Raw genomic sequence first — 25,399 nt, 5'->3', positions numbered from 1 at the left:
TTAGGCAAGAGCAGACTTTTGCCCACATATTGAAGAGCCATATATAAGTAAGGGATAAGTTTTCAGTTTTGAATAGATAAGCCTATTTTTTGAAGATGGTAATGAATTACACAACAAAATAACTACCGGTATAATAATTCACGAGTCGTTATCAACTTTAATCCAGAAACTTCATTAAATTTGATGAGATGTGAACTTAAAGACAACCAGCAACTTTACCATTAAACGGGCTTCATGCATGTCGAGATTTCTATTTGTCGCATTTTTAAAATTATTATTATTATTATTATGCTCCACGACGCCGGTTTACTGTTTGTTAGGGATATGCTTTTGCCAGATGGGAAGCAATTGTCCTTTAATGCTTTTCTGACCAAATTTAAGCTTTTAAGGTATCCCTTCATTCATTTCTTTGGGATCTTTCTGCAATCCCTAGAATATAACAGGAGACGAGTACTTGAACAGGAGACGAGTACTTAAACAGGAGACGAGTACTTGAACAGGAGTCGAGTACTTAAACAGGAGTCGAGTACTTGAACAGGAGACGAGTACTTAAACAGGAGTCGAGTACTTGAACAGGAGTCGAGTACTTAAACAGGAGTCGAGTACTTGAACAGGAGTCGAGTACTTAAACAGGAGTCGAGTACTTGAACAGGAGTCGAGTACTTAAACAGGAGACGAGTACTTGAACAGGAGACGAGTACTTGAACAGGAGACGAGTACTTGAACAGAAGACGAGTACTTGAACAGGAGTCGAGTACTTGAACAGGAGACGAGTACTTGAACAGGAGACGAGTACTTGAACAGAAGACGAGTACTTAAACAGGAGACGAGTACTTGAACAGAAGACGAGTACTTAAGCAGGAGACGAGTACTTGAACAGGAGACGAGTGGGCGAGGAGTACGAGAGGGAGAGGTGTACGAGAGGGGGAGGTTTACGAGAGGGGGAGGTGTACGAGAGTGGGGGTGTACGAGAGGGGGAGGTCGGTACGAGAGGAGAAGGTGTACCAAAGGGGGAGGTGTACCAAAGGGGAGGTGTACCTTTTTTAACATATAAAGTTGGTGAATTTTGACGATTGTTGTCATGCTTTGGTAAGCCTCTTATCTTCCATTCTGTTTATAATATTGGCTATTTCGTTCACGTTTGACCCGAGAGGGCTTTGTGCACCCCTTTGGAAAGAGTTACTTGAATAATCGATGCCCAGAATGAAGAACAATCACACTTATAGGTTGCAGTTTATTGTTTATAGAACAGGATAAACATCAGCTTTGGTGAAGTTTCTTCTTTATACATTTTCGAGTGCGACATCTTTTCTCATTAAACCCACCTGGTCAGAGTGCATTTAGCATAAGAACATTCAGTGAATCTACTTGCCAAGTTTGTTTTCCGAAGTTCATCAGCAAACACGTATTGAGACTTTAATGGTTATAACCTCACATTTAACTGAATAAAAAATAACTAATCTAATCAGTTGACTTTGCCTGTGCAATAGTAAAGAATATCTTTGAATAGCTAATTGGTACATTGAATACATTATTACTCTCCATTAACTAGCATGTACCCTTATAATACTACTACCATTTTGATTTCTACTGCATGAGGCAATTAAGAGGCCATTGAGGTAGATTCACCGGGGGCAACCCCACCTTAACGCGCACATTATCCATAGGCTTTACCTTTGCTTCAGTATAGGCGAAATAGTTATGTAATACACAAGCTCACTTTCCAAACTAATGACCTTCCAAATGTGATCTCAAAGCCCACGGCAGCCCCTCTAAACGTAACCTTTTTGTGTAGGCCCTACACTTGTAAAGTAAATGTGCAGCGCACGCGATTTGGGGCGAATCTCCAATGCCTTTAAGCAATGTAGTACTACCAGAAAGTGTGTTCGGTCCTTCCTTTTCAATTAAAGTATAAGTTATACACAGTAATATTTATGATATTTCGAAATTTATAAACTTCATCATGAAAATCACATTCAAATCGTTCAGCTCAAAGCGGCGAGGGCAAAGAATCATAATATCCGACTCCACCTATGCCGTGGTTGCACAATTCTTGAAAATTAAAATAGGTCCGTATTTAGCTAGGTAGGGGCACTTGATAGTAGTCTCCTTCCCATTCCTGTGCAGATTACTGCCCCCCCCCCCCTCTCCCCCTTTTTTTTTTTGTACCACCACCATGTGCATGTGTATATACAGTAAATGTCACCTGGAAGTAACAGGAAAAAAATAAGTGCAACCGTCCGTAAACTGTTGAGGCCCCTCCCTTAATCATATGAATGCGCAACACAGAATTTCTGGCTACGGGATTAATTGACAGGTTAAGTATAATCCGGTTAATGTTTATCAGCATAATGACGTAAGCGTTTGGTCGTATCATGTGTTCCTATACTTTCTTCTTTTTTTATTTTATTTGGTTTTAGTTTGGTGATACTGTAATTCCAATTCCAAGTTTCAAAATGTCCCCCCCCCCCAAAAAAAAAAAGGTCAAAAAACATTATTATGTTTCTCTCGTTAGCAAGAAATACAGGTTCAACATGACTAACATGATTTAATCATCATAGGGTTCATAAATGACATTCACAGTGGCCTCTGAGTTTTCCCTTGATAAACCCAATTCTAACGCATTAGCTGGCGGACTCCCTTGCGTTCCTTCATTTTGTATGATGTGTGCGGCTGTGTGTGTTTCCTTCTTACTGTCTGTTAGTTCGCCCTTATCCTTCGATTCGTTATAGTTACCTATAGCGTCACCATGATTCTTCCTTTCGGTTTCGATGTATGTGTACTCTGTGTCGTCTTGCGCGGTCGTCGCATGTACGAAGTTAACTTCCCTTTTAATCGTGTCTACTTCCTTGCTTGAACTGTCAATGCAGTCATTTTCAACAGTACACAATTCATTAGAAGTTCCTATGTCTTTATTCGTCACTATTTCTGATTTCCGTCGACATTTTAAAAAGACAGTGAGCGCTACGACTATGGTTAAAACAATGAACGCTCCAATCATCACCGGGACAATTAACAACGTAATGCCACCGTCACGTGACCTCGCTGCTGAATCGCTGTTTTGGTCCTGTTCTGTAGTAAACATGCCTTCATGTTCGTTACCTTGGTAACACACAGCTTGTTGTGTAACGCTATTCGTACCGATAGTCACATTGCAAGAAACAGTCATGACACCTCCTTTATCGGACGCAAACTGAATTCCATTTACCGCCAACATTGCACCATCTGTCGTCTGCCAAGTCCACGATGATGCCACTGTGTAATCACCATTGTCCGATAACGTCCAATCAACGTTCGCAAACATATCCGGGATGGAACTACATGTAAACATAACAGAGTCGCCATTTATTATTGTTTTCATTTCTGTTGTAAGAAAGACAGACAATTTCTCATATACATGAATACGCGGTAATTCGTCACAATAGTTTGACCCTGTTGCCTCTCCATTGTAAGAGCAGACTAAATACGAGTCATCTTGTTCGAGGTTAATGTCACGAATCTCATAAATTCGTTTGTGATAATGTACGTTTGGTGTCTCATCTGACTGAAATATACTATCCTCATGATAAGCTACACTTGTCGCCGAGGCTTCTTTTGTAATCAACTGAAGAAGAAACTCATCCTCCCTTCCGTTAGCCCCCAAATCGTCTTCCCCAGCCCCTATGGATCCACGATGAGGTATTATACAAATGATTCTGACGTTGTCTCCGATAAAGAATATTCCTTCAGTGATACTGTCCAAAAGACAGGTTGGTTCGAGTAGCTGGGTTGGTTGGTCGTCAACAAACAAGTGTACGACATCAACAAGGACCTCTCTGAAAAACCAGAACGTTGTTACTTCTGATGCGCATGCATAGAAATCACTATCATCTGTATTTAAATTTGAGATTTCCACGATGTAGGAAAGATCATCTACTTGAAGTGAATATTTTCCAGAAATACTTTCCCGGAGTAAACCATCTTCGACTATAACCAGGGCGTCGAAGGAATCGCCTTTCAAAATTGTTGGCGGTTTGGCTTCCATAGACGGTAATCGGCAAACCATGTATACCGTCTCACCGTTATATGCAAGGTACTGGTTGGCGCCAAAAATCGGCGGTATTTCGAAGGAGAGACTGACGTCGGCAGCAAACGTGATTCGATGAAGTAACAAAGCTAAGCACGTCCTCATGAAGAACGCCATTTTCGATGAATTTAGCGATCAATGAACATTTCATGGAATGTGATTATCTTAAATAGTTCATCATTACTAGTTTCTGAAGCAAAGTCATAACACAGACTAGTTCACCGTATAAATCCCACATATGTTTACTAGGCCGCCAAGTCTCACCAATAACTTACCGACAAACACATAAAATACACGATTGCAGAAATGAGCAATTCAGAGTTGATTTCTTTCGTCACCAGTCGGTGTCACATGTACTGCCTAATTGCATTCACAGAAATTCGCGACAATTAGGCTAAAAATGACGATTCAGCAACTGAACACTCCTGAAATCCATTTAGTTATTTTTTATTCTTCGTTGATATTCTACTCTTTGTCCTTCACAGATCTAAGTTTTGCCAGCCCATAAACTGACAGACATCCCATCCGTATAGTTAGTCAGCTCTACGTATATATATATAGAAGCCAAACTGTGTATCTTCTTCACGTTACAGCGCACCTCTCATCACAGACGCGCATGGATCTATACCTTTGTAATCCTCGACAGAAATAGGAAGGTACTGTATATCTTGCACATGCTGAAGGGAATTGTGATTTAGTTCCCTTTGGCTTTTCTGAATGACGGAACCCATTTAGTTTCTTACTAATCGTCATTCAAATGGCTGTACTGTGATCGTGTGAACGGATGGTTCCGCTTGGTCAGCTGGTCAATTCTTCAACCCACGTAAAACTGGCCTTGAGTAACTTGCGAATAAGACCTCATAGCCTATAATCTCGCGGAAACTGACATCCAAACGGAAGAGAGTTGAAGTCAAACGATGTTACCAGGTTTACAAAGCCTTACGTAAGGGTTTGCTTCAACGTGTTCAAAGTGGTTTATAGTGTATAATAAATAGACTCGTTATTGAATTTGCCATGAACTTTACATTTTCCATTGCATTTAATAGTTGCTCCATTCCTATAGATTGCTTTCTGAGATCCGACTCAGTCATGATTCACAAACTAAGATGATTTCGGAGTTTGTAGAGTCATGGTTGATCTCTAGAATTCGGCAAAAAATGTCAATAAACACGCTTGTCGTGTTCTATAGGAGTAGGCCTATTTCATTTACTGAAAAGAAGACTTTGGCAAGTCTAAAAATTCCAGAGTCGTTGTTTATCTGTAATGGGGAGACGTAAGTCAACTTCATATCTTTCATATGTAGTTTTAGTTTAGTATCATGGAAAAGGAATTATAGAGGGACAAACATAAACGTAAAAAAAAGAAGTTAACCTAGGAAACGTTAAATCCTATCGTAATTTTAACATAACAGTTCTTGACCTCATTGACAAGAGTTTTCGCCAAGTTCAATCTACTCAGGCAAAACAACCCTTTGACAAAATGGATTTCATACGAAAATAGTTCAGTTCAAAGATGGTGACTAAGTTTACCTAGCCTCTAAGCTTTACTGTCTGTTTTTATATCTTTTCGAAAACCTTAACAAATTTTCAGAACAATAGAATTCCAACGATGGCGAAGCAAATCTGTGATGAAGGTTTCTGTCTTTTTGTTCTCTCTGTATATAGTTCACTACGTAATTGTTTGGCATTGATCGGTTTATACGGTGCCGTAACACGTCACCGAATCTGAATGGTCTGAATAGTTATAGTTTGGCTTTAAAGCTGGCCAGCAATGACTCAACTGAATCTTCAAAATGTTTTCACCTCGATTAATTTTGAAACTGGGACAGCGATTGCACTTAGAATGGCCAGGAAGGCTACATGCCTTAATACTGTTATATAAACCTCTAGTAGAATACAAAGACAGAATTGTTAACCCCGAATAAGTCATAGCAATTTCCTGTTTGAAGTTGGTTACATGGAGTTTTTGCTTTCTGGAGGCTTATTAGTTCAGTGGTCTTATTCGGATTCCATCCGTAACAAGCATATATGTTGATGAGTCATAGGTATTTATATGTACATATATACATATGAAGTGAAATTCGTATATTTAGCTCTATTTCAGCTTGCACATTGCTGAGGGAGAACTGTGTCGCAAAGAGTTGACTCGAGATTTCTTCCTTTAAGGATTTTCTCAACTTGGAAAAACGTTACAGAAGAGTCGACATGGGTTTCGCGAAATACCACCTAATCGGAAGTTTCATATTACTCTGTGTACTTGTAGTAGAGTGTACTATGCAACTCGTGTTCAGTGGGTCTGACGTGCACAGCATTCCATTCCATTCTTTGCATGAGGGTTTTGTCAAACCAGCATACCTTGCTTATCAAGGGTTTAGCTCCGGTATGATGTTGACATGTCATCTTCCGACCAGAAGTGATGATCGTGGCCCATCTGTCTTCAAAGGACCTTGGTCCAATCCTACGCAACTCGTCGACCGGGGTACAGTTGTTTACATGGACCCAAATCTCTCCCACATCATGGATTCGTCTGGTTATCATATCACGTTTACTGAAGTAACACCTGACACTTCAGGTACATATTACTGTTTTGCGAGTGTACCAGTCTCAGACACTGAAACCAGAGTTGAAGTCGCTTTTGCCGAATTGGAAGTGCAGACGACACCTACGTTGTTTTGTATGATTCATCGCCGTACTGATAGTGTTATCTTTACAGGTGAATCTCCCGCCACACCGATTCATTGTCTAACTAATTTACTGGATCTTCAGACTGGAATTATCATTCGTGTTGATCTCCTTGATCCTGAAACAGACGATCAAACAGAGGTTGCTCTGGCGGCTTCTTTTCGCTCTGATCTCACGACATTTTACCCTTTCGGAGAAATCATATTTGACATTGATCCAATAAATGTGGACAAATTCAATAACTCGATTGTGACCTGTTCGAGAATGAACATTCAGAATCTTTGCGAAAATATTGCACCTTTGAAAGTCTACTCCGAATTGCAGGTGAAAGTATCATCAAAGTTACTTTCTGTGGACATGACGTCAGTAGAATTTGCTTGTGTGACGTCACCAAACGTCATCGGAACGTTCGTGTGGTCTCTATCGGAATTGTCCGAAATTCAGAACGACAACATGCCTACTATGAGTATACGTCAGACTTCCGAGGGATCCATATTGCAATTGAATAACATTAACCTTTCCGGTGAAGAGGACTACAATTTAACTGTTTCTTGCGACGTTGACCTCGGGAAAGGAATTTCTGCCTCGGGATTTTCAATACCATTTCAATCACTTTCACCTAACATGGATGATGCCGGGTTAAGAACCAGCCATGGTTTGATAATCTTCATACTTCCGTTTATCCTTCAACTGATATTGTGAAAGTATAAGCAGTATTATAACTGATTTAAAACATAAGGGATAAAAGCTGGTCTATATTTGGTGTCAATTGAAAACTTGAGTAAGATCCCAGAGTGAGATCTATATAGTTTATGATGTTATTGTTACTTAAAGTTGCAAATGATTAATGGAAATCCCCGTTTTTTAAGTGACCGCTTTTCGCCCTATCGACACAGGTTTTGTTTATAACTCTACCATTGTATTCTGCCAAACATAGCGTGTTTTGTCAATATCTTCAAGTTTTTAAGTAGTTTTAAAGTCACAATTTATGTTATTGTTTAGGAAAAAAGAAACTAAACGTCAGGGGCCGAATGGTACCTTGAATGGGTGGGAGGGGTAAAGCACTCCTGTTTTGTGTTCTATGTATATGAGAAATGCATATAATTGAAATGTGTGTATATATATATATATGTATAGCTCTTTTAATTTTTAAGAAATTTTCGTTTGTTGAGAAATTAAGGAAAATGTTATTAGAAAGTGACATTTTGTTGGCAAAAATGGGTTTCTTACGCATATGTTTAACTAATTCACCGAAGTAAGTAATGGGGGATATTAACATCCTATATATCTGAACAGCTCAATTTTATACTGCTTATGATAAATATCGAAAAATCAAGACTGCATTTCGCATTTCAAGTGTGTTACTTTGCGTCGCTCGTTCCAAGCCATGCACGTAATATTCACGCATGCTCATAGGATACCCTAAATCTACGTAATACATGTAATTACACTCTCATGGTAATTATTTATCATTAGTGATTTATAAACCAGCATGTCATCTAATAAAGTATGGTTGTGTACCACAAAGTTGTTGCATTGCGTTTTTATGGGAAACAATCATACCTACTTTCATCATTAGTTTTGTGATTTTGGTGGACTTACAGAACCGTCGTAGTTTTCAGGCACCCGGCATTTACATCAAACAGTGTGGTATTATATACCACACAGTAACATACCATACCGCACCATACCATACCTTAAAAACACCATGTTACCACAAGCCAAGCAATCAATTTACATACCCTTCCAATCTCGACCACAACACACAGAACCACACCACACCATACCGTTCCACACCACACCCTAACCCATCACACCATAACGCACCGTTAACCTATAATGCCATACCGCAGCATACCATAACTTACCCACACCTTAAAACAGAACATCGTACAATACATGCCATACGTTACCATAGCACACCACAACATACCATAACACACCACCCCATCTCATCGTACCGCACCATATACCATATATCACACCAAACCCTATTCCACCCTATCACATCGCACCGACCCGTACCGCACCACACCGTGCCATACCGTACCACACCATATCGTACCACATCATGTCATACTATACCAGATTAAAATGAAGTTGAAAACTAAAAACAACTACTATTTTCGTTACTACTTCCGTATAAGAACAATTTTCTTGTGTCAGAATTCGTTGTCAAATGCGTCATCCTTTTTCCCGCCTCTGTCTGAATATTCGCGAACTTTCAAGGTATTTTGGGAGGGATACTGCTCAATATGTGGGAAGGGGGTGCATTTTTACATTCATTCTTGGAAAATTCGAGCTCAGAGCACCATTCCATAGAGCTTCATTGTCCTACCTAAATCAGTCGGTAACATTTCAGAAAATTGTCGTCAAGAATTAATTTTTGAATTTAGTTCAGATTTTATGTACTACTCTTGTTTAGTGTTAACTTGTAAACTTGAATTGACATAAACGAGGTTGGTTTGTGAACTCACCGCAAATATGTGAAAAACAAAGTTTGACAGTTGTCGATGGATATCAAAATTCCGATCGTTTTTGACAAGAAAGTTCTTATGGGGAAATAAACGTCGATAACATGAATTGATAGAAAACATTGGTTGTCGAGAACTAAGTTATCAAGATGAATAGTTGAATAACATAACTTACCAATATGATATCATTGTCGGAAAGAACAGCACGTGCTGGATAGATAGAATTAAAATATTTCGAAGATTATTTGACCTATAACCAAGCGTGGGAAGTGATGTTATACTTTCGACAAACGCGGATGGCATTTTAATATTTCTGAAATGAGCACGATTTCAAATTTCTGTGTCATAGTTGGACGGAATTCATCTTCAAAACAACAAGATAGAAGGGAAAAAAACTCTCAAATTTTATATCTCTTATCGAGAGATATGCTTCGAAAGACTACTAATAGGGAAACTATAGTTCGTTGCCAGATGACAAATTATCCAAAGGTTAAACTGTTGGTATAATGTCGGGCAGGTGTGTAAAGAAGAGAAAGAGGAAAACAGAGAGAATAACCACCGAGACTAATAACAAAGAAAGACAACACAGGAGGGAAAACAATGGCAGAAGTTAAAGGGTGTGTGAATGCGGGGGGGGGGGGGTGGGATGGGGGATTGTAAATGGATAACAAAAATCTATGAAATGTTACGGTATAAAATGCACAATGAGATGATTCGAAATTGCGTCAGGAAATTCAATATACGCAACCGGAATCACGCCAGCTGTGTAGAGATATTAACTTGAATCAATTAACCTACGTTGTCAATTTATATAGTGCTTCATTCGGAAACACCAACCCACATCTCAGTTGCACGAAGGTAAGCCTATGGCGTGTTTCACATGCATCAAGACGCGTATACAATGTTGTTGTTTCCTCTTTTCACCTCTCTCTCTCTAGTTTGCTTTGTTTCTGTTGATAGTGATTTTATGTGTTAACGACGGTTCGACATATGACTTAATTACTGTTAATCAATCAATTCACCTTTTTTCCTAAGGTTATATACAGAAATAAAATAACTCGAAATTCATGCACCAACTAATATTCATTGATGTAAATGTGTCTGTGTGAGAGAGGGGAAGATTATCTTTTGTTCATTGTATTATGCTTGTTAGATGACCGTTATGACCGTATTACGCTTCCGTAGAAATAACCACGATACCAGAAAACCGAGAAAGTTTGTCTTTCTGGAGAACGATCTGGATTCAATGACATTAACTGACTTGGACAAGTCGAGTAGTCGCATGACATATAATTTACGATCAACTGATGACGAGCTCCATGTTTCTGTCAGTTTTAGAAACTCGCGTTTTATTTCCAGGAGATCATTCTGTGCATTGCTAGCGGTTGATCGATATCTCGATAAATGGCAGTGTATAGATCTTCTTCAAACCCGTATGAAGCTTTTCAAATAAAGGAGTGACACTTAATTCTACCAGTAAGTTCGTTAACTATTTAATTAATACTTGAATGAATTTGCATATGTTTAATATAGGAATTGACATACAAAGAATAGAGTCAAATAAAACTTACAACGAGCCTATTTCGTGTGGAAGCGTGCTTGTTTAGAACGATACGGAAACCACCGGTGTATTTCGAAGACCAACAGTACCTTGGCGATTTTCGAAAAGAATATTATTGATTTAACACTGTAATTCCAGAAATTCGTCGGTTATTCGACGTCGCAGTAGTCATGGGTATCATTAAGCGATTATTATGCAATTACTTGATAATATTTATTATAGCTTATCCCGGGTCTGAAGCACAACTCACTATCAGTGGGACTAACATTTACCACATTCCTTTCATTAATGGACGCAAATCTATCGTTAAAAATGCTTACTTGGCTTATACCGGGCACAGCAGTGACCTCACCATAAGATGCGAGTCATCATCATCAGAGAGAGGATTTAAACCATCACTTTTCAAGGGTCCTTGGTCTAACCTCACCCATTTGGTCGACCGGGGAGTCTTATTGGTTTCAAATGGGAACATCACGATTAACGAACAGTTATCAGGATTAACGCTTACCTTTAGCGACATTCAACCGGACCACTCCGGTACGTATTACTGTTTTACGTCGGAGGTCCTAACGGATCGCCAAATTATTGCAAGGAGTTACTTTGTGGAGTTATTCGTGCGAGCGAACACATCTATGTTTTGTTACATACATAGTTACACCGATAGCATATTTTGGAGTGGATTGTCGAAAGCTTTCTTACAGTGTGTGGCGACTAGGGACGATCTCAGTCATGACAATGTTGGCGCACATCTGATTTCGTCAAATCAAGTGTCGACTGAACTCAGCCAATGGGCTTCGTCCCCTTCCTCTTTATCCACCCCAGTCGGGCTTGCTGAGATAATTTATGAAATTCCGTTCTCTGGTTCAGACGTCCAACTCTTGAACAATTCAGTCGTGTCGTGTACGGTTTCATCAGTGCTCGGATTTTGTGATAACATTGAATCATTTCGAATTTTTGATGATCTAATGGTTTACATCAATTCATCAGAAAATTACCTTACGCGTCCCGACCCTGGCACTCAGATTGTGTTTCTCTGTTGGACTCTTCCTAAAGTGACCGGTTCTGTTACGTGGACGTTATCCTATGAGGATGGTAACGACGTAGATGCCGTATCCATGAACGTTTCCATGACTACGGAGGGTTCAAAGTTAACCTTGGACAATTTTAACGTTAGTAGAGTCGGGACAGTTTATAATGTTACAGTTTTGTGTACAGTACGATATGGCGGGAAAAGAACAACTCAAACAGCGAAATTGATAGTAACAGACCATCTAACAACAACTGGTTTGCCAAGCAACCAAGACACAGAGGCTCAAAGAAGCACCAAACAAATTACTTACCAGTCAACGTTTGGCGTTACAAAACCTGGTTGGAAAACAACGCGTGACCGGTATTCGGCACGCACTACCAGATACTTACACGACGACTCATGGCAAACAGATAGTGGAAAATCTGCGAGTTGTGGAGTAAAACCATGGCGCATTGTCGTGTTGTTTTCATACGTTCTGTTGTTAACATTAGCATGTCATGAGGGAGCTCTTAACGATATATATGAGAGTGGGATGTGGGCATAGGCGTATGAGGCGGGGGGGGCAGGGGGCAGACTGCCCCCCCAAAAAAAATTTTTTTTTTTTTTTTTTTCCAGAGGACAAGAAATTTCGGGCAAAAGTCCTGAAAAATTCGGGCAGCCTAAGAGGAGAAAAAATATATATATATATTAATATGCAGTAACTTGCTCGAATTTTTTTCACATTCTTGCCCGACAATTCCGTGGAGAGCGTTTTGTGTTATTTGTTTTGTGTCATTAATATTAATATAGGCCTAATGATTTTCTGTATTTAGCAGCATGATGCCCGAATATTTAATATATCAGGGCTACCACGCTTTTTGCAATATCGCCCAAAATTATTAACAGGAAAAATAAACTGTCCTATTTTTCCCCTTCAAAGTGATGTTACCATTTTTTATTCTTCTAATTGACCAAATGTTTGGGGAAGTGTAAATTTCTAAAACGTGAGATTATAAAATAAAGGATGTTTAGATGCAACTTGCAAGGCCCCATAAGTGCCATTTCCCGCAATCTGAGAGGCATTTCTTGCCCAAAAATTCTTGTACGCTACGCGCCAACCGATGGTGGCGCTCCGCTTAGATAGTGTCACAGGAACTTTCGGGCACAAAAGTTTCTGCCCCCCAGACTGAAATGGTCCCGTACGCCTATGGATGTGGGCATGGTTATATCATGAGCTTATGCAAAGGTAAACGTCATTTCCAGCTATGATATGGAGGTATGATTGCATCTTTTGAATCAGACGACAAAAGGCACCGTTCATATATACATTGCGCATTGGTAACAGATTTTGGTCGTCGGCAGCAATCAAGAAAAAGATAATCTCAGCCGGCTCTTTGACGATTTCACACTGCCAGAGACTTATTTAAAGATTTTAATTGAGTGGAATGCTCTTTCACGGCGTCAATTCATATCACAAGTCTTCGTTTGTGTTCATCTTTGTGTGTTAATGTAGGCCTATAGTTCTTTACACCAGGATAAGTTTTGTAAACAAAATATTGAAAGTGATTTCGAAGTGTAACCTGCCCTAGTTGAAGTTATATTTTGAACATTCATGTAACTTAGCAAACAGTTTCTTGTTTTGCCTGGCTTCATGATACTTGAATACCACTGCAAATCTGGCAAGCGAGGGGGTGCACGACGTGCCCAGGGAGGTGTAACAGATGGAGAAACAACACTCTCTCCTGGTAAAACACTCACTCAATATATGTACTTGAAAGTTGTTTCATGCTTTTAATTTCCAAGTCCTGAAATTAACAGGCCCTATCCACTGCCCATTAAACCCTAGACGGATTACCTTTTTCCAATTGATTCTGAAGCTTTCATAGTCTAAAAAATCCAAGAGAGAAAAACAAACTTTAAAGAAAGTTATCTTGCTTATCTTCTGAAAAAAAAACTAAGTAAATTCCTCACTCAGACAGTGGATACGGTATAAACAATCATTTGAAGTGGTGTGATCAGACAGTAACCTTTATAACTGCAGAACCCCCATCTCTTATATCCCTCCCCCCCCCCCTCCGTGCTGTGCCTATCAAGTGGATTGCTTTCACTATATAGTCCCATTCAATAGTTTGATGCATATGTGTGTTGTATTCGGCTGCAAACTTAATATGATAAATTGCAAAGTACAGTGAAACATGGATTATGTTTCCGTAGATTGTTTGAATGGACATGTTAAATCCAAAAAATTAAACTTGCTATACTTAAGTGTTTTACGTTGTTATTTTCCGTAGAGTTTCTTTTATCAATAACGTAATATGTGAAATATAGTATCTGAAGCTGGGAAGAAAATCAAACTGTCCAAAAGGTGTTTTGCGGTTCGGTTGAGGGAGCAACACCCTCTCTAACTCTTCCAAGTAATGGAATGAAAGGACGAAACATTCGTAGTACGATTTCGTTATCACCGTTCACGGAGGGGTTTATTTGGGGGGTGGATGTGGAGTTGAATTTGGGATTCGGATCACTGAGGGTCCTGATAAATAAAGACATATATGTGCTAAAATATATATAATATGAATATTGAAAATTTCAAAGTACGGAGCTTAAGTTTGTCACAATTCAATCTTCTTCCGAAATCTTAATCAAATACTTAACACCTTTGTATATTTGTCTTTTCTTAATAGCTCGTGTATAACCTTCAGAATTATATTACAAACCTGCTGCGTAAACCATACCACGGTTTCTTATGCATTCTTATGTTTCTTATGTATTTTGTCCCTTGACCAAATTAGCCTAAGCTGGAAACGACACCGGGCATGTAGTCATTCTACCCTTCTAGACCCCCCCCCCCCCCCCTCCCAAATACACACACAAGTAAATTAGCACACATCAACACTTCTCTAAGATAAGCGGAACTCAGCTTTCGCAGATAGCAATAAATCGATAGTTAGCGTTATCGTCAACTTGATTTATATTTTGATGTAACTGGCAATTTATCAAAATAACCCATCAAACTGTCTATTCCACAATTGTTATGACAAGGACAGGAAGACTTCAAATTCATTAAAATTCTATCACGTTTTCAGTAAGGTTACGAAAATTTACAAATCATAATCTATCACCCATTGCCTGATGACATAAGTTATCCGAGGACTGATGACTTAAACCATTTATAGGTCTAAGTTATATGGAAAAGTTAGGGTGCCGTCGAAATGTTGACATGCCCACGAATATTTTTGCAACTACAGGCAAAACTGACAAACTCAGTATACACACACACACTGCACACACACAAATGTAAAAAGCACAGAGTAATGAACAATTTGGAGATCTTTTACATTGCCCACGAAAAGTGGTTTTTGGCTCTACCTTCGTGTGTATGTTGTGCAAAACCACCACATCTTTTCTGTCCCTACTATTGTTGCTAGGTTTGATTTATGGCTTACTGACATCATCGTAATAGTAACGTGCCATATATTGATAAGTACCGGTGCATCATATGACCCAAGCACGTCACCGTAGATTCTAATAATAAACTGATCCAAAGCGTTTGATTCTCTATTATATATCTCTGTCGTCTAATCCATATTATGGGGAATTTGTAAAAGTAAGTTGGCCTGACGTTTCGATCATAGCAGGATCTTCTTCAAAGGCTAAATGACAAGTGTCCCCAAACTTGAATTATGGGGATTCAAGTTTGTTTATTGTTTGCTTTAGTTTTACCCAACTGACGTCGACCCCGGGTCATTGATTGTTAAAGAAGGACGACAAGAATGTGATGGTATCGAACTCCTCCTTTCCCCGGTCCCCCTCCCTGATATAAAAGTGTCATTAATTTACCCGTTGGCAACGGATTTCATGTGTAAATGAAACATGTACCTGTCTTTACAATCTTACTGATAGCGATGTATGCAATTAAGAACCTACAAAAAGATATCATTTTAAGTTTGGCGACTTTTAGCATGCTAAATTGATGTTACCAAACTTCCTACACTGGGGTAAAGCATCCGAACAGCAGCATATAGTTTTTGTTCAAGTTTAAAGAGGAAAAAGTCAGTAAATGCTGTTGTGTTCAATTTATGTCACTAAAAGTTTGTGAAGTAAAACATTGCGGAACGTGTGTTGTAAATGTCTGAAACTGTGACCATATTACCTGCAGTTGGATCCCACTGAGAGACATCTGTGGTCTTGGCTGTTTATCTCAGTATGGAAATGTTTAGTCTGAAACTTAGATCTTTTGTTTACGTTTTTGTGAAATTGGATACTAACTTGAGCAACGAACACAGCATCCAAGTTTGGTAGGACAGATTCTGCATGCTTCCACTCAAGAGTCCCATTTGAACACTTCGTTTAGCTTTTTCTTTAGCCATTTTGACATACTCAGTTTAGTCACTGTATTTTATTTCGCAAAACTAGTACGTGTAATGAACTACGAAAATGTTATTTGGTTATCACACGAGTCTTGACACGCAGTGCATGTGAAAAAATCTGAAGGTACGAAATTGAGTTAGTTGACATTTTTACTTAAATTTTAGTTATTCAGTATGAACCAAGCATTGTTAGGTTCAACGTTATACCTTTCAAAGTCTCCAGATTGCTACACAGCTATTGCATAAATAGCCTTATTGCTGTCATCGCTTGATTAGTAAGTCGCGGAAGTGAGCCTAAATCAACTTAACATTACAATATAGGGCTAGGTCTATAGCAATGTTTTCTGCGTCTACCGTTCGTATTTTATTAAGTATATAGTGCTGCTGGTATTAGACACTTAAGTTAAGCTTTTTATGCCTCTGGTAACAATGATAATATTATAAACAGACGAATCATATTCTGTAACACATCATGCTTATAGATTTTATCTGGCAAAGCCTGAGGTGTAACATTCGGCCTAGCCTAGGCCTAGGCCTAATTACTAAATTAGTTAGTCTTACTCAGAGTCTTACTAAGTCTAAGGCCCTACAGGCTTTTTGGCAAGCATGGCAACACAGTAGCCTAGCCTCGAAGCAAAACATTAGTGGTGGTGGATATGCCTTGGTAATTGTAAATATTGAAATATTACAAATATTTATTTCAGCATAACATAAGAAGAAGTTATTTCCAATTTTGTGCAACTATTAATTTAGGATGAGTAAAAGAGCGTAAATGATCTGTCAAATTGCAGTTATATTCGCACACTTTTTAGCTAAACTAATTATCAATATTTATTATCAATCGTTGGGCTCTAAAGCCATACTTCTGAAATTTAAACATCCATATAGGTAAGACAAAATGAGAAGTAGAAGCCAAGGAAAGCAAGGCTACAAAGCTGAAAAAGTAACTCTCAAACAGGAGACTAGAGAAATAAGTGAAGATGAGGAAATCATTGAAACAGATGAGGAGATAGAAGAAGAAGTGGAAGAGGAGGAAGAGGAGGAGGAGGAAGAATTTGAGGGACAAGAAATGATTCCATCAGATGATGGCAGTGATAGTGCCCCAGAGGACATATCATTTTCACAGAGCAAGCAGGAAGCCGTAGATTCCCTCTCAAATGCATTGAAACAAATGCAAGAGTAAGTAATTTTTGAATTAGGCTCAGTAACGATTATGCCTGATCTTAACACTGATTATGTAAACATTGCACAAAGTTGTACATGTGCCCATGACACATTAAACCGGTCTGCCTTTCATTACTCATTAATGAGTTGTTCCATTCATAAGTTGAAGATGCTGTAATATTATAGTGCTTCTGAAAGTGTTGTCCTTCCTTTATAAGTTATACAACTCCAAGCTTAAAACTCTTCTTAAAAGATATAAAAATATACTTAAATTGATAATTTCACAGTTTCATACAGATAAAATCAGTTGCTATAGCTTGCAATGATATTGTTAACTTCAGATGGGGGGGAGGGGAGGGATGTATTTTGAAAATGCATGATTACCGAATTTGCATGCATTGTTAAAAATTAATATTGCAAAATAACCATTAAAGTGAACATTAGTAGTGAACATACAGCAAGACAACAAGGTGTTTACATACAGTATCTCTTTATAGTTTGAGTGGGCAAACTCTTGCATACTACCCTCCCTCAACCACCACCACCATCCACCCAAACCAAGCATAAAAGAAACAAGCATTAGTTTACAATACTGGGGTCATCTAAATTTGAAATGAAATAGCTGTGCAGCTTGGGCTTTGCATTTCATATTGTCTTGTCCATTTTGTATTAAACTTTATGTACTCATTCATTCTTCTGTTGATTCAGATTGGTTTTTGACTGAGGTGAATCAAGTTTTGTTAGCTTGATAACAATTTTGTACACAGCTGAATTTTAGCAACTTCATGGAGGTACTAAAATTAGTGAAATGTATTCTGGTTCATCTAGAGTTGTGAATAGTTTCTCATGTACATATAAAACCAGTTTATTTTTCCTTCTGGCTTTAAAATGAGAGTAAACTTGCACTTGATTTTGTTTTATAAAGTTGTGCTAATAAATGCCGGTGTTGATATGAAGTTTACAGTACAATAACAAGTTAACATGATCTACAGTTACTTGTATCAGAAATTAGCTCCATGATTTAAAGAAAATCTTTCTTTACAGGAGAAGAAGAAAAATCAAAGACAAGAGAAGGAAGCATAACGATCTACTCAATGACCAGAAGAAAAAGAAATTACTTAAATTGCAGGAGAAAAAGTTATCTGCAGACTTTTTGAAACAAGTCTCAGAGACAAGGTGAGAAATGAATTTGTTATTAAAGCGACCAACTATGGCTCTAAAAGTACAACGTTAGTGACCAAGTTGATCATAGATGCCTCATCAGGTCCAAGAAAGTTATGTCTGAAAGTGTCAGAGGAATCATTCGCTTCTTGTAAAGTCACATTGTGAATGATGTCAAATATTCTTTGTCTGAAGAAGAAAGAATTGTGTTTGCTAGAAGAGTAGCAAAGATATAACCACCACTAAGCCAACGATACAACACTTTAAATAAATACTTCAGACTTAAGGAAGCTTTGGCCTATAAAAGAAGAATTTAAGCATCGTGGTGAAACTGTTCAGTTCCTAAGCACCGTATTTTAGATATGTTCATTTGACAGAGTGAAATTGAAGCAAACGTGTATGATGTCATAGTTGCACATTCACCATTGATATAAAACATAATGGTTGTCCTTTATTTTGCACTCTGTTGCTTTCGACTTGTAAATCAATACCAAGCAATATTAGTGTATATGAGTGCATTCTAATTCTGATTCAGCATTTAAAGTAGAAAATGTTACTTTTTGCAATATTCTCAATTTTAATTGTTTTGCATTCCTGGAATCATCAACAAACTACCAGTTTTTGCTGCGTATTCCTTTACAAATACAGTTTTGCAGTTTCTGAAAATATTTTTGCCTTTTTGCAGACATCACCCAGCCTTCTATATATTAGCAAGCATCAAATTGTGTTTATAATCCTGAATGAGTACGTTAGCTGCAGACGAGTGTAAACGTATCATTGTTTGTTATGCTGACCCAATTTTTGTCTGCCTGTCATACTTGAGTGACCTTTATACCTCCTTACTGATGAACTTTGACCAGACTTGTCCATTCCTCCCAACCAAATTCTTAGCTTCCAAAAATCGACAGCAGAGGAAAGTGTAGAGGAATCGAAGGAGACAGATCCTGCTGTCCATCATCAGCATTTTGAGGAGGATGGAGGAGAGATGGAGGAAGATGAAGATGCTACCCTGATTGCAGACAGGTTTTATGTGATGTCTAAACAGAGAGCGGAAAGGAAACCACACCCAATTTCCGCTAACGCCGTTAGTTTCCTTCAACAAAGTCTTTACGGCAAGCACATGAATAGAAGACCAGGTCTGTATGTGTTACATTCTGTGTGGGTTGCGAAGGTATAGGCTAGACTTTTAGTGAATCCGACCCGTATTCTAGCATAGATTCCGTCACGGATACTCAACCTCAGAAATTTGTATTCGTAGTTGTACTTGGGGCATCTTGGAAATCTAATGTAGACACTAGTTCATGATTATGTTACTGTAATCACATTAAGAGGAATGTACTTGTACTCGTACTCGTACTCAGAAATATGCACTCATAGTTGTACTTGGGGCATCTCGGAAGTCTATTATAGACACTAGTACAGGATTATGTAACCATACTGGAATAAAGAGCTACGTTATTGTAATTGTACTCAGAACTTTGTACTCGTAGTTGTACTTGGAGCATCTTGGAAGTCTATTATAGACACTAGTACAGGATTATGTAACCATACTCACATTAAGAGCAATGTACTTGTACTCAACCTCAGAAATTTGTACTCATAGTTGTACTTGGGGCATCTTGGAAGTCTAGTATAGACACCAGTACAGGATTTAGTACCAGTACTTGCATTATGAGCAATGTACTCATACTCATAACATGTTGAATTTACTTGTGCTAGTACTTATTCTCTTGTACTCATATTACAAATCTGGGTTTGGTTTATACTGTCAACTTCATTTATCCAAAAGGGACTTTCATTCTCCCATCGGCATGCTGTGATCCAGTAGAACTTACCATGTTTGCCGGTTTGGAGTTGGCTTTTGGTATTCATCATGTTCAAACTTTTGTTAACGTCTTTTAAACGAGGGATAATTTTTTCCTTTTAGAGATGTTATACACTGAAAAGTTTTGATACTTAGAAACGTTTAGAATGACCAACTAAAGAATAGCATCAATCTGTGTTGCCAAACTTTGAGAGAATTAGTGAATCTTGTAATGATAAAAATTGACGGGCATCAACACCACAGCTAGGTTGAGGGAAAGTATTTGCTAGTCACTCTATAAAGCTGTTTGTTTATTGCCAGGTTTATTTTAATGCTTCAATAAACTTATGTTATTTCAACATAATGTTTTATCAAATTGCAGTTTTGACTTCAACACAAGTAAATACTCTCATGTTTCGAATCCAGTTTGGTGTATACTTTCAGTTCAAGAAGTGTGGTGTCTGACTGTGTGCAATTTTAAATTTTCTTCTTTCACAGTGGTGAATGTACTGGCTACTGAAGCGAAGCTTCATCAGAGACCAGCAGACAATTTCAAAGTGTCCAAAGGTACCGGTATTAATTGAGGTGGCAGTGGGTCACTTGGGGTTAGGACTGAGGTTGGACTGGTGTGTATCATTGGACTGTGATGCACTTTTACTTTATAAGATAGTATAAAACAAAGTAAAAAAAATGCATTAATTGATGTTACCGAAATGAAGTGATGGCTACCTCGCTCCTGGTTTTATAAACCTGTGAAGAGGAAGATTTTACTGTAAGAATTTTATGATTAAATATGCAAATCGTTGATACTCCAGGACTGTTCAAAAATCTTCAACAGTTTCTTTTAAATGTTTAAACTCTGTTCCCATTTTATAGTATCTAGAAATGTCTGTACGTAAGGAGTTTGACCGTGACCACTCTAGCATGCTATATCCTTAAGTTAGTAACACGTTCCCTATGGAAGCATAAAGGCTTGCCACACCTCCCCCGATCTGAACCTGTCCCTCCTCAAATCAATTGGTCATAATTCCAATTGTGGCCAAAGGCCGATAGTCTTACAACTGACTCCAGCGTACTGAACGACTGATAAGGGCGAGCAGTTATTGTTTTCTGTTGTGCTCATTGAGATCACATACAAAGCTTTTTCCCTGTGAGTGGGCTACAGTATGTTGAAACTGAGCAGTCCTGTAGTCTGTGGCACACACACAGCGCCGTCCTGCCATGTGAGAAATGGGTCACGTTTTGTGGTTTCCCAGACATGAAGCTGACGAGAATACTACCCTATGACTGTAGGCCCAGTTGAAAGTGGTCAAATTCAGTTGTGCCAGGTGCCTGCAACTTTAGATGTAGTAGATTGACTTTGTAGATGTAGATGTTGATGATTGTAATAGATTTGTAGTAGATTGTAGTAGATTTGTAGTAGATTGTATTGTAGATTGTATTGTAGATTGTAGTAGATTTTAGTAGATTTGTAGTAGATTTGTAGTAGATGTAGATGTAGTAGATTGACTTTAGATGTAGTAGTCATTTGAAAAGATAAACTGTCTGTACAGTTCTCTGTAAACCATCAAAACTATCATAAACCGTTTAAATCATAATAAGTAAATATGAAATTGTTAATCCCTGCTGAAAACCAGGGGCTAATGATGTTATCGTGTGTGTGTTAGATCTTGTGAATAATAAAGCCCACAAATGTAACCTGTGATATTAAAGCTTCATATTATGAAGTTGCCATGTATCCACCATATGGATCTACTGTACCAACCAGAGCATGGTCCATTAACAGCAAAGCAGTGTGTACACAGTATTAGAATGTTAAATATCTGCAGACACCAATATCTGAATATCTGGAGTTTAGCCTTCCTCTTACCATTGCAGGTTTTTATTTTTTACTTTATTTTATACCTTTTTTGTTCCTTTTCTCTTTCAGCAAAAAAGAAAAGAAGAGGATACAAAAGGAGATCTCTTCCGATTTCTTAGTTTGAGTTCAAAGCATTTTGATGAAGAACACCCTCAGTGTGGCCGTATATGCCCTGTTATGGACCGTCCCTTTAACTTGAACAGTGTGTTGCAAGTAATCAAAGAGGGCAGTATAAAGTTGATTATTCGAGACATTTACGTCAAGAGACAGGTCATCCCATCTAATAGGATATCTCCAGGCTAAGGAAAGAGTTCTACATGTGTCGGTAACAGGGGCTGACTGGAGCACGTCTCAGTGACTCAGACGACGGCAATGGGACCTTGATACAAAGACACATTTGGCGGCTCGGACAAAACTAGCAACTTTTGCGACCAAGAAGGAACAGGCACCTACTGACCCTCCCCCCCCCCCCCACCTGATGACTGACTCCATTTTCGGTATGAGCAGCCCACCAGTTCCGAGCAGTGAAGCCCTGTAGGTTAATCCGACCCCTGGCCAGTTGTGTATTCCTGAAAACTGTTTGATAACACAACCGGCCGTTTTACAATGTCTAAACCAAAAAAAAGTGGGGTGCTTTTGAAATGCTTTTGTTTGGCCAAGACTTTGTGTTTGTGTTGGATGTACTTTTCTTGATTGGTTGGTAGTAGCCAACTGGCTATGGACAAACTCAAAAAGTAGGTAATTGGTACTAAATTTTGGGATACTAAGTGTGCAAAGGAGGGTGTTCTAGAGGGCCACAAATTGTCACCTGTAAGTCAGTTGGCCCTCTGTAAGTCAACTTCTCCTTCATATCAAGACATGACATAAACGTATATTCCATTTGATACGTAAATGCTTTATGGTTAGAATACAAAACCAGTCATGTATATATATTTTAAAGGGGCGGGGGTGAGGTGCAAGGGCTTGGACATTGGGGGGGGGGGTTGGTTTTAGATGCAAGCAAGGTCTATGAGATACTGGGTCCAAAGGGGGAAGATATCAATAATCATCTGTATTGGGTAGATATTAAAGGAACTCTTTCTGTAAGCATGCCGCACACAGAAACGGTACTACACTAGTTAATAGTAATGGTAACAATTTATTTTTGAGCCAATCAATGCAGTATCTCGACAAGAACAAAACCAAGTGGATAAATTATCAAAAGTAAATTTTGTATGTTCTCATTTCTTCTAACATAACTTTTACAAGCTGATTATTAAACTACTATTAAACATGATAAGAAATGATTTGTGGCTATCGTTTGTGGTTGTAAACTGCTTCGTTGACTGCCATTGGTATGTTACTAATAAGCCTTTCTTAAGGGAACAAGAATTCCAGAAAAGGTATCTGTCTTTTTTGACAGCTGGTTTTTACAGAACCCAGATATAAATCAAAGCTTCTGAATCCCAATCTAACATTACTAGCGGTCCCCCCCCCCGTTCTAACCCCCCCCCCTCCATAGCAACACACACTGCCCCTTGGGAACTATCTTAAGGGTGATATACCACAAATTTAATTGTACTTAAGTACCAATTTCTCGGAAAATAGCTAGACATCCAGAACTAACCACAACACACCTCCCAGCCGCCTACGTGGGAACAATTTTTGGGCTTTGCCTCATCTTGAATTTAATTGCTATACTGACATATATCTTGTTCATATTTTCATATGGTTGTCATGGACATTATCAAAGCTCACTGTGTTCTTGACAGTTATGGCAATGTTATCCACTTAGCAAGGATGTGTTTGTCATTTAGAGCAGACTCTCACTCAAAGAGAGACACCCACATATTCTTCCCATGGGTGTGATAATGAAACTTTATAGACTGTACTATGCAGTTTCCTTATCTTATCCTATATGTTTTTTCTCCTTTCCTGTTTCTTCCCCTGGGATTGTTATAGATTGTTATGATTTAATTTATTACCTGTTCTTCCAGAGTTGTAACACAAAACTAGATGCACTTTAATAAGCTGATGGTTGCATGACCAAATGTTTCATGTATTGAGGCAAGGACTGAAAACTGGGTCAGTTGACAATGGTGGCTTTACTCATTTACCAGAATGGTGATGTCCTATGGGACTGTTGCTCAGAACGGGTCAATTTGACAATGCAATGGGTTGGCCCTGTCAGTCCTAGAAAGAAAATGCATGGTTGCAATATTTTTGTAACAGACACATTAGTACAGCCTTAGGAAGGAATCTGAGTTGAGGAGTTCCCCCCCCCCCCCCCCCTCCTCTTTCTGGGGATTTTTAAGGTCTGACTTTGGGACAGTATCACTGGGCGTCCTTTTGGCACTCTTCATTTTTACTTATCTTATGAAAATGAGTTACATTATCCATCCCATTTTCCCCCTTGGGGCCCCAGTACCTTAACCCCTCTTATCAGACCTGGTTTCAACCAGCCCCTCTTCCTAGTGTGCATTTAGGTAAAGACAGTCAGCCCTATAAACATAAACGTTCCTGTCTTCAGTATCAACCTGGCCAATTTTCTGAGGGATTTGAGGACCTGCAGTCTAGAAAGTTGTCAACCAGAGAGACATTGCAAGAAATACTAATTTAATTTTGTCTGCATCATCTCTAGTCTATCACTTATTTTGTTAAGTCATTGCATCCTTGGAATGTTGGCTATGTTTGTAACGGATGCCTGAAGTGTTGTGGGATTCTCAGATATGATTTTCATTTACTGAATACCCACCCATGTTGACCATATGCTTGTTTCTGTGTTATGGACACCATTAATTTGTCAAAAGGAGCCCTGGGCAGATGAGATATTCCAAAGACATGTCACTTAGGCTTTCTGCGAGGGCAATGGATTGGAGGGTAGAGCTACGTGGCAAAAAGGTTGTCTCCACTTTTAGAGTAGGAGGGCCAAGTAAAGCATAGGACCTGCTTGAGTGGTCTTGTATCTAATTTCTGAATAAAAACTCGATTAAAATCAAGTGCATAACCTCTCACCTGCCCAACCCCTCCCCCCCAACCCCTTCAGATTATCACCAATATGTCACTTATAGTTTGTGGTCTCCATCCTGCCTAATTTCCTTCATTAAACAGATAAGATTATGTTAAAATGTATATCCACTAAAGCTTAGTAATTTGGAATAGTAAAGTCAGCATCTTAGGAGCACAAAAAGTATCACAAGAAAACATAAATTTTTCTCATATAATAACATCTTTAAAATGTGTTTTTAAAAAATTTGTCAAGAACAAAGGTC

General features: G+C 38.6%; 1 protein-coding gene across 2 annotated transcripts; it reads left to right on the top strand.

Annotated features, from left to right (window-relative positions):
- The first annotated feature begins 16,131 nt into the window (after positions 1-16,131).
- On the top strand, positions 16,132-25,112 carry LOC139976499 (uncharacterized). Of its 2 annotated transcripts, none has more exons than XM_071985306.1 (6): positions 16,132-16,282; positions 17,047-17,337; positions 18,367-18,498; positions 19,375-19,619; positions 20,786-20,854; positions 22,218-25,112. In XM_071985306.1, exons 2-6 carry the CDS (start codon positions 17,057-17,059, stop codon positions 22,265-22,267), a joined length of 777 nt encoding a protein of 258 aa, XP_071841407.1. In that variant the 5' UTR covers positions 16,132-16,282; positions 17,047-17,056; the 3' UTR covers positions 22,268-25,112. The 2 variants fall into 2 exon arrangements, with proteins under 2 accessions (XP_071841407.1, XP_071841408.1); XM_071985307.1 differs by lacking the exon at positions 16,132-16,282 and adding an exon at positions 16,300-16,433.
- Positions 25,113-25,399: the final 287 nt, after the last annotated feature.

Source organism: Apostichopus japonicus, chromosome 11 (assembly GCF_037975245.1).
Source record: "Apostichopus japonicus isolate 1M-3 chromosome 11, ASM3797524v1, whole genome shotgun sequence".
Classification (NCBI taxonomy): Eukaryota; Metazoa; Echinodermata; class Holothuroidea; order Aspidochirotida; family Stichopodidae; genus Apostichopus; species Apostichopus japonicus.
Note: the sequence above shows the minus strand (reverse complement) of the source record. Positions and strands in the feature narration are given on the sequence as shown.

Coding starts and splice junctions, on each gene's coding strand:
- LOC139976499 (XM_071985306.1), top strand. CDS start 17,057: ATGAGAAGTAGAAGCCAAGGAAAGCAAGGCTACAAAGCTGAAAAAGTA. Junction 17,338..18,366: donor GCATTGAAACAAATGCAAGA/GTAAGTAATTTT, acceptor CTTTCTTTACAG/GAGAAGAAGAAAAATCAAAG. Junction 19,620..20,785: donor GCACATGAATAGAAGACCAG/GTCTGTATGTGT, acceptor CTTCTTTCACAG/TGGTGAATGTACTGGCTACT.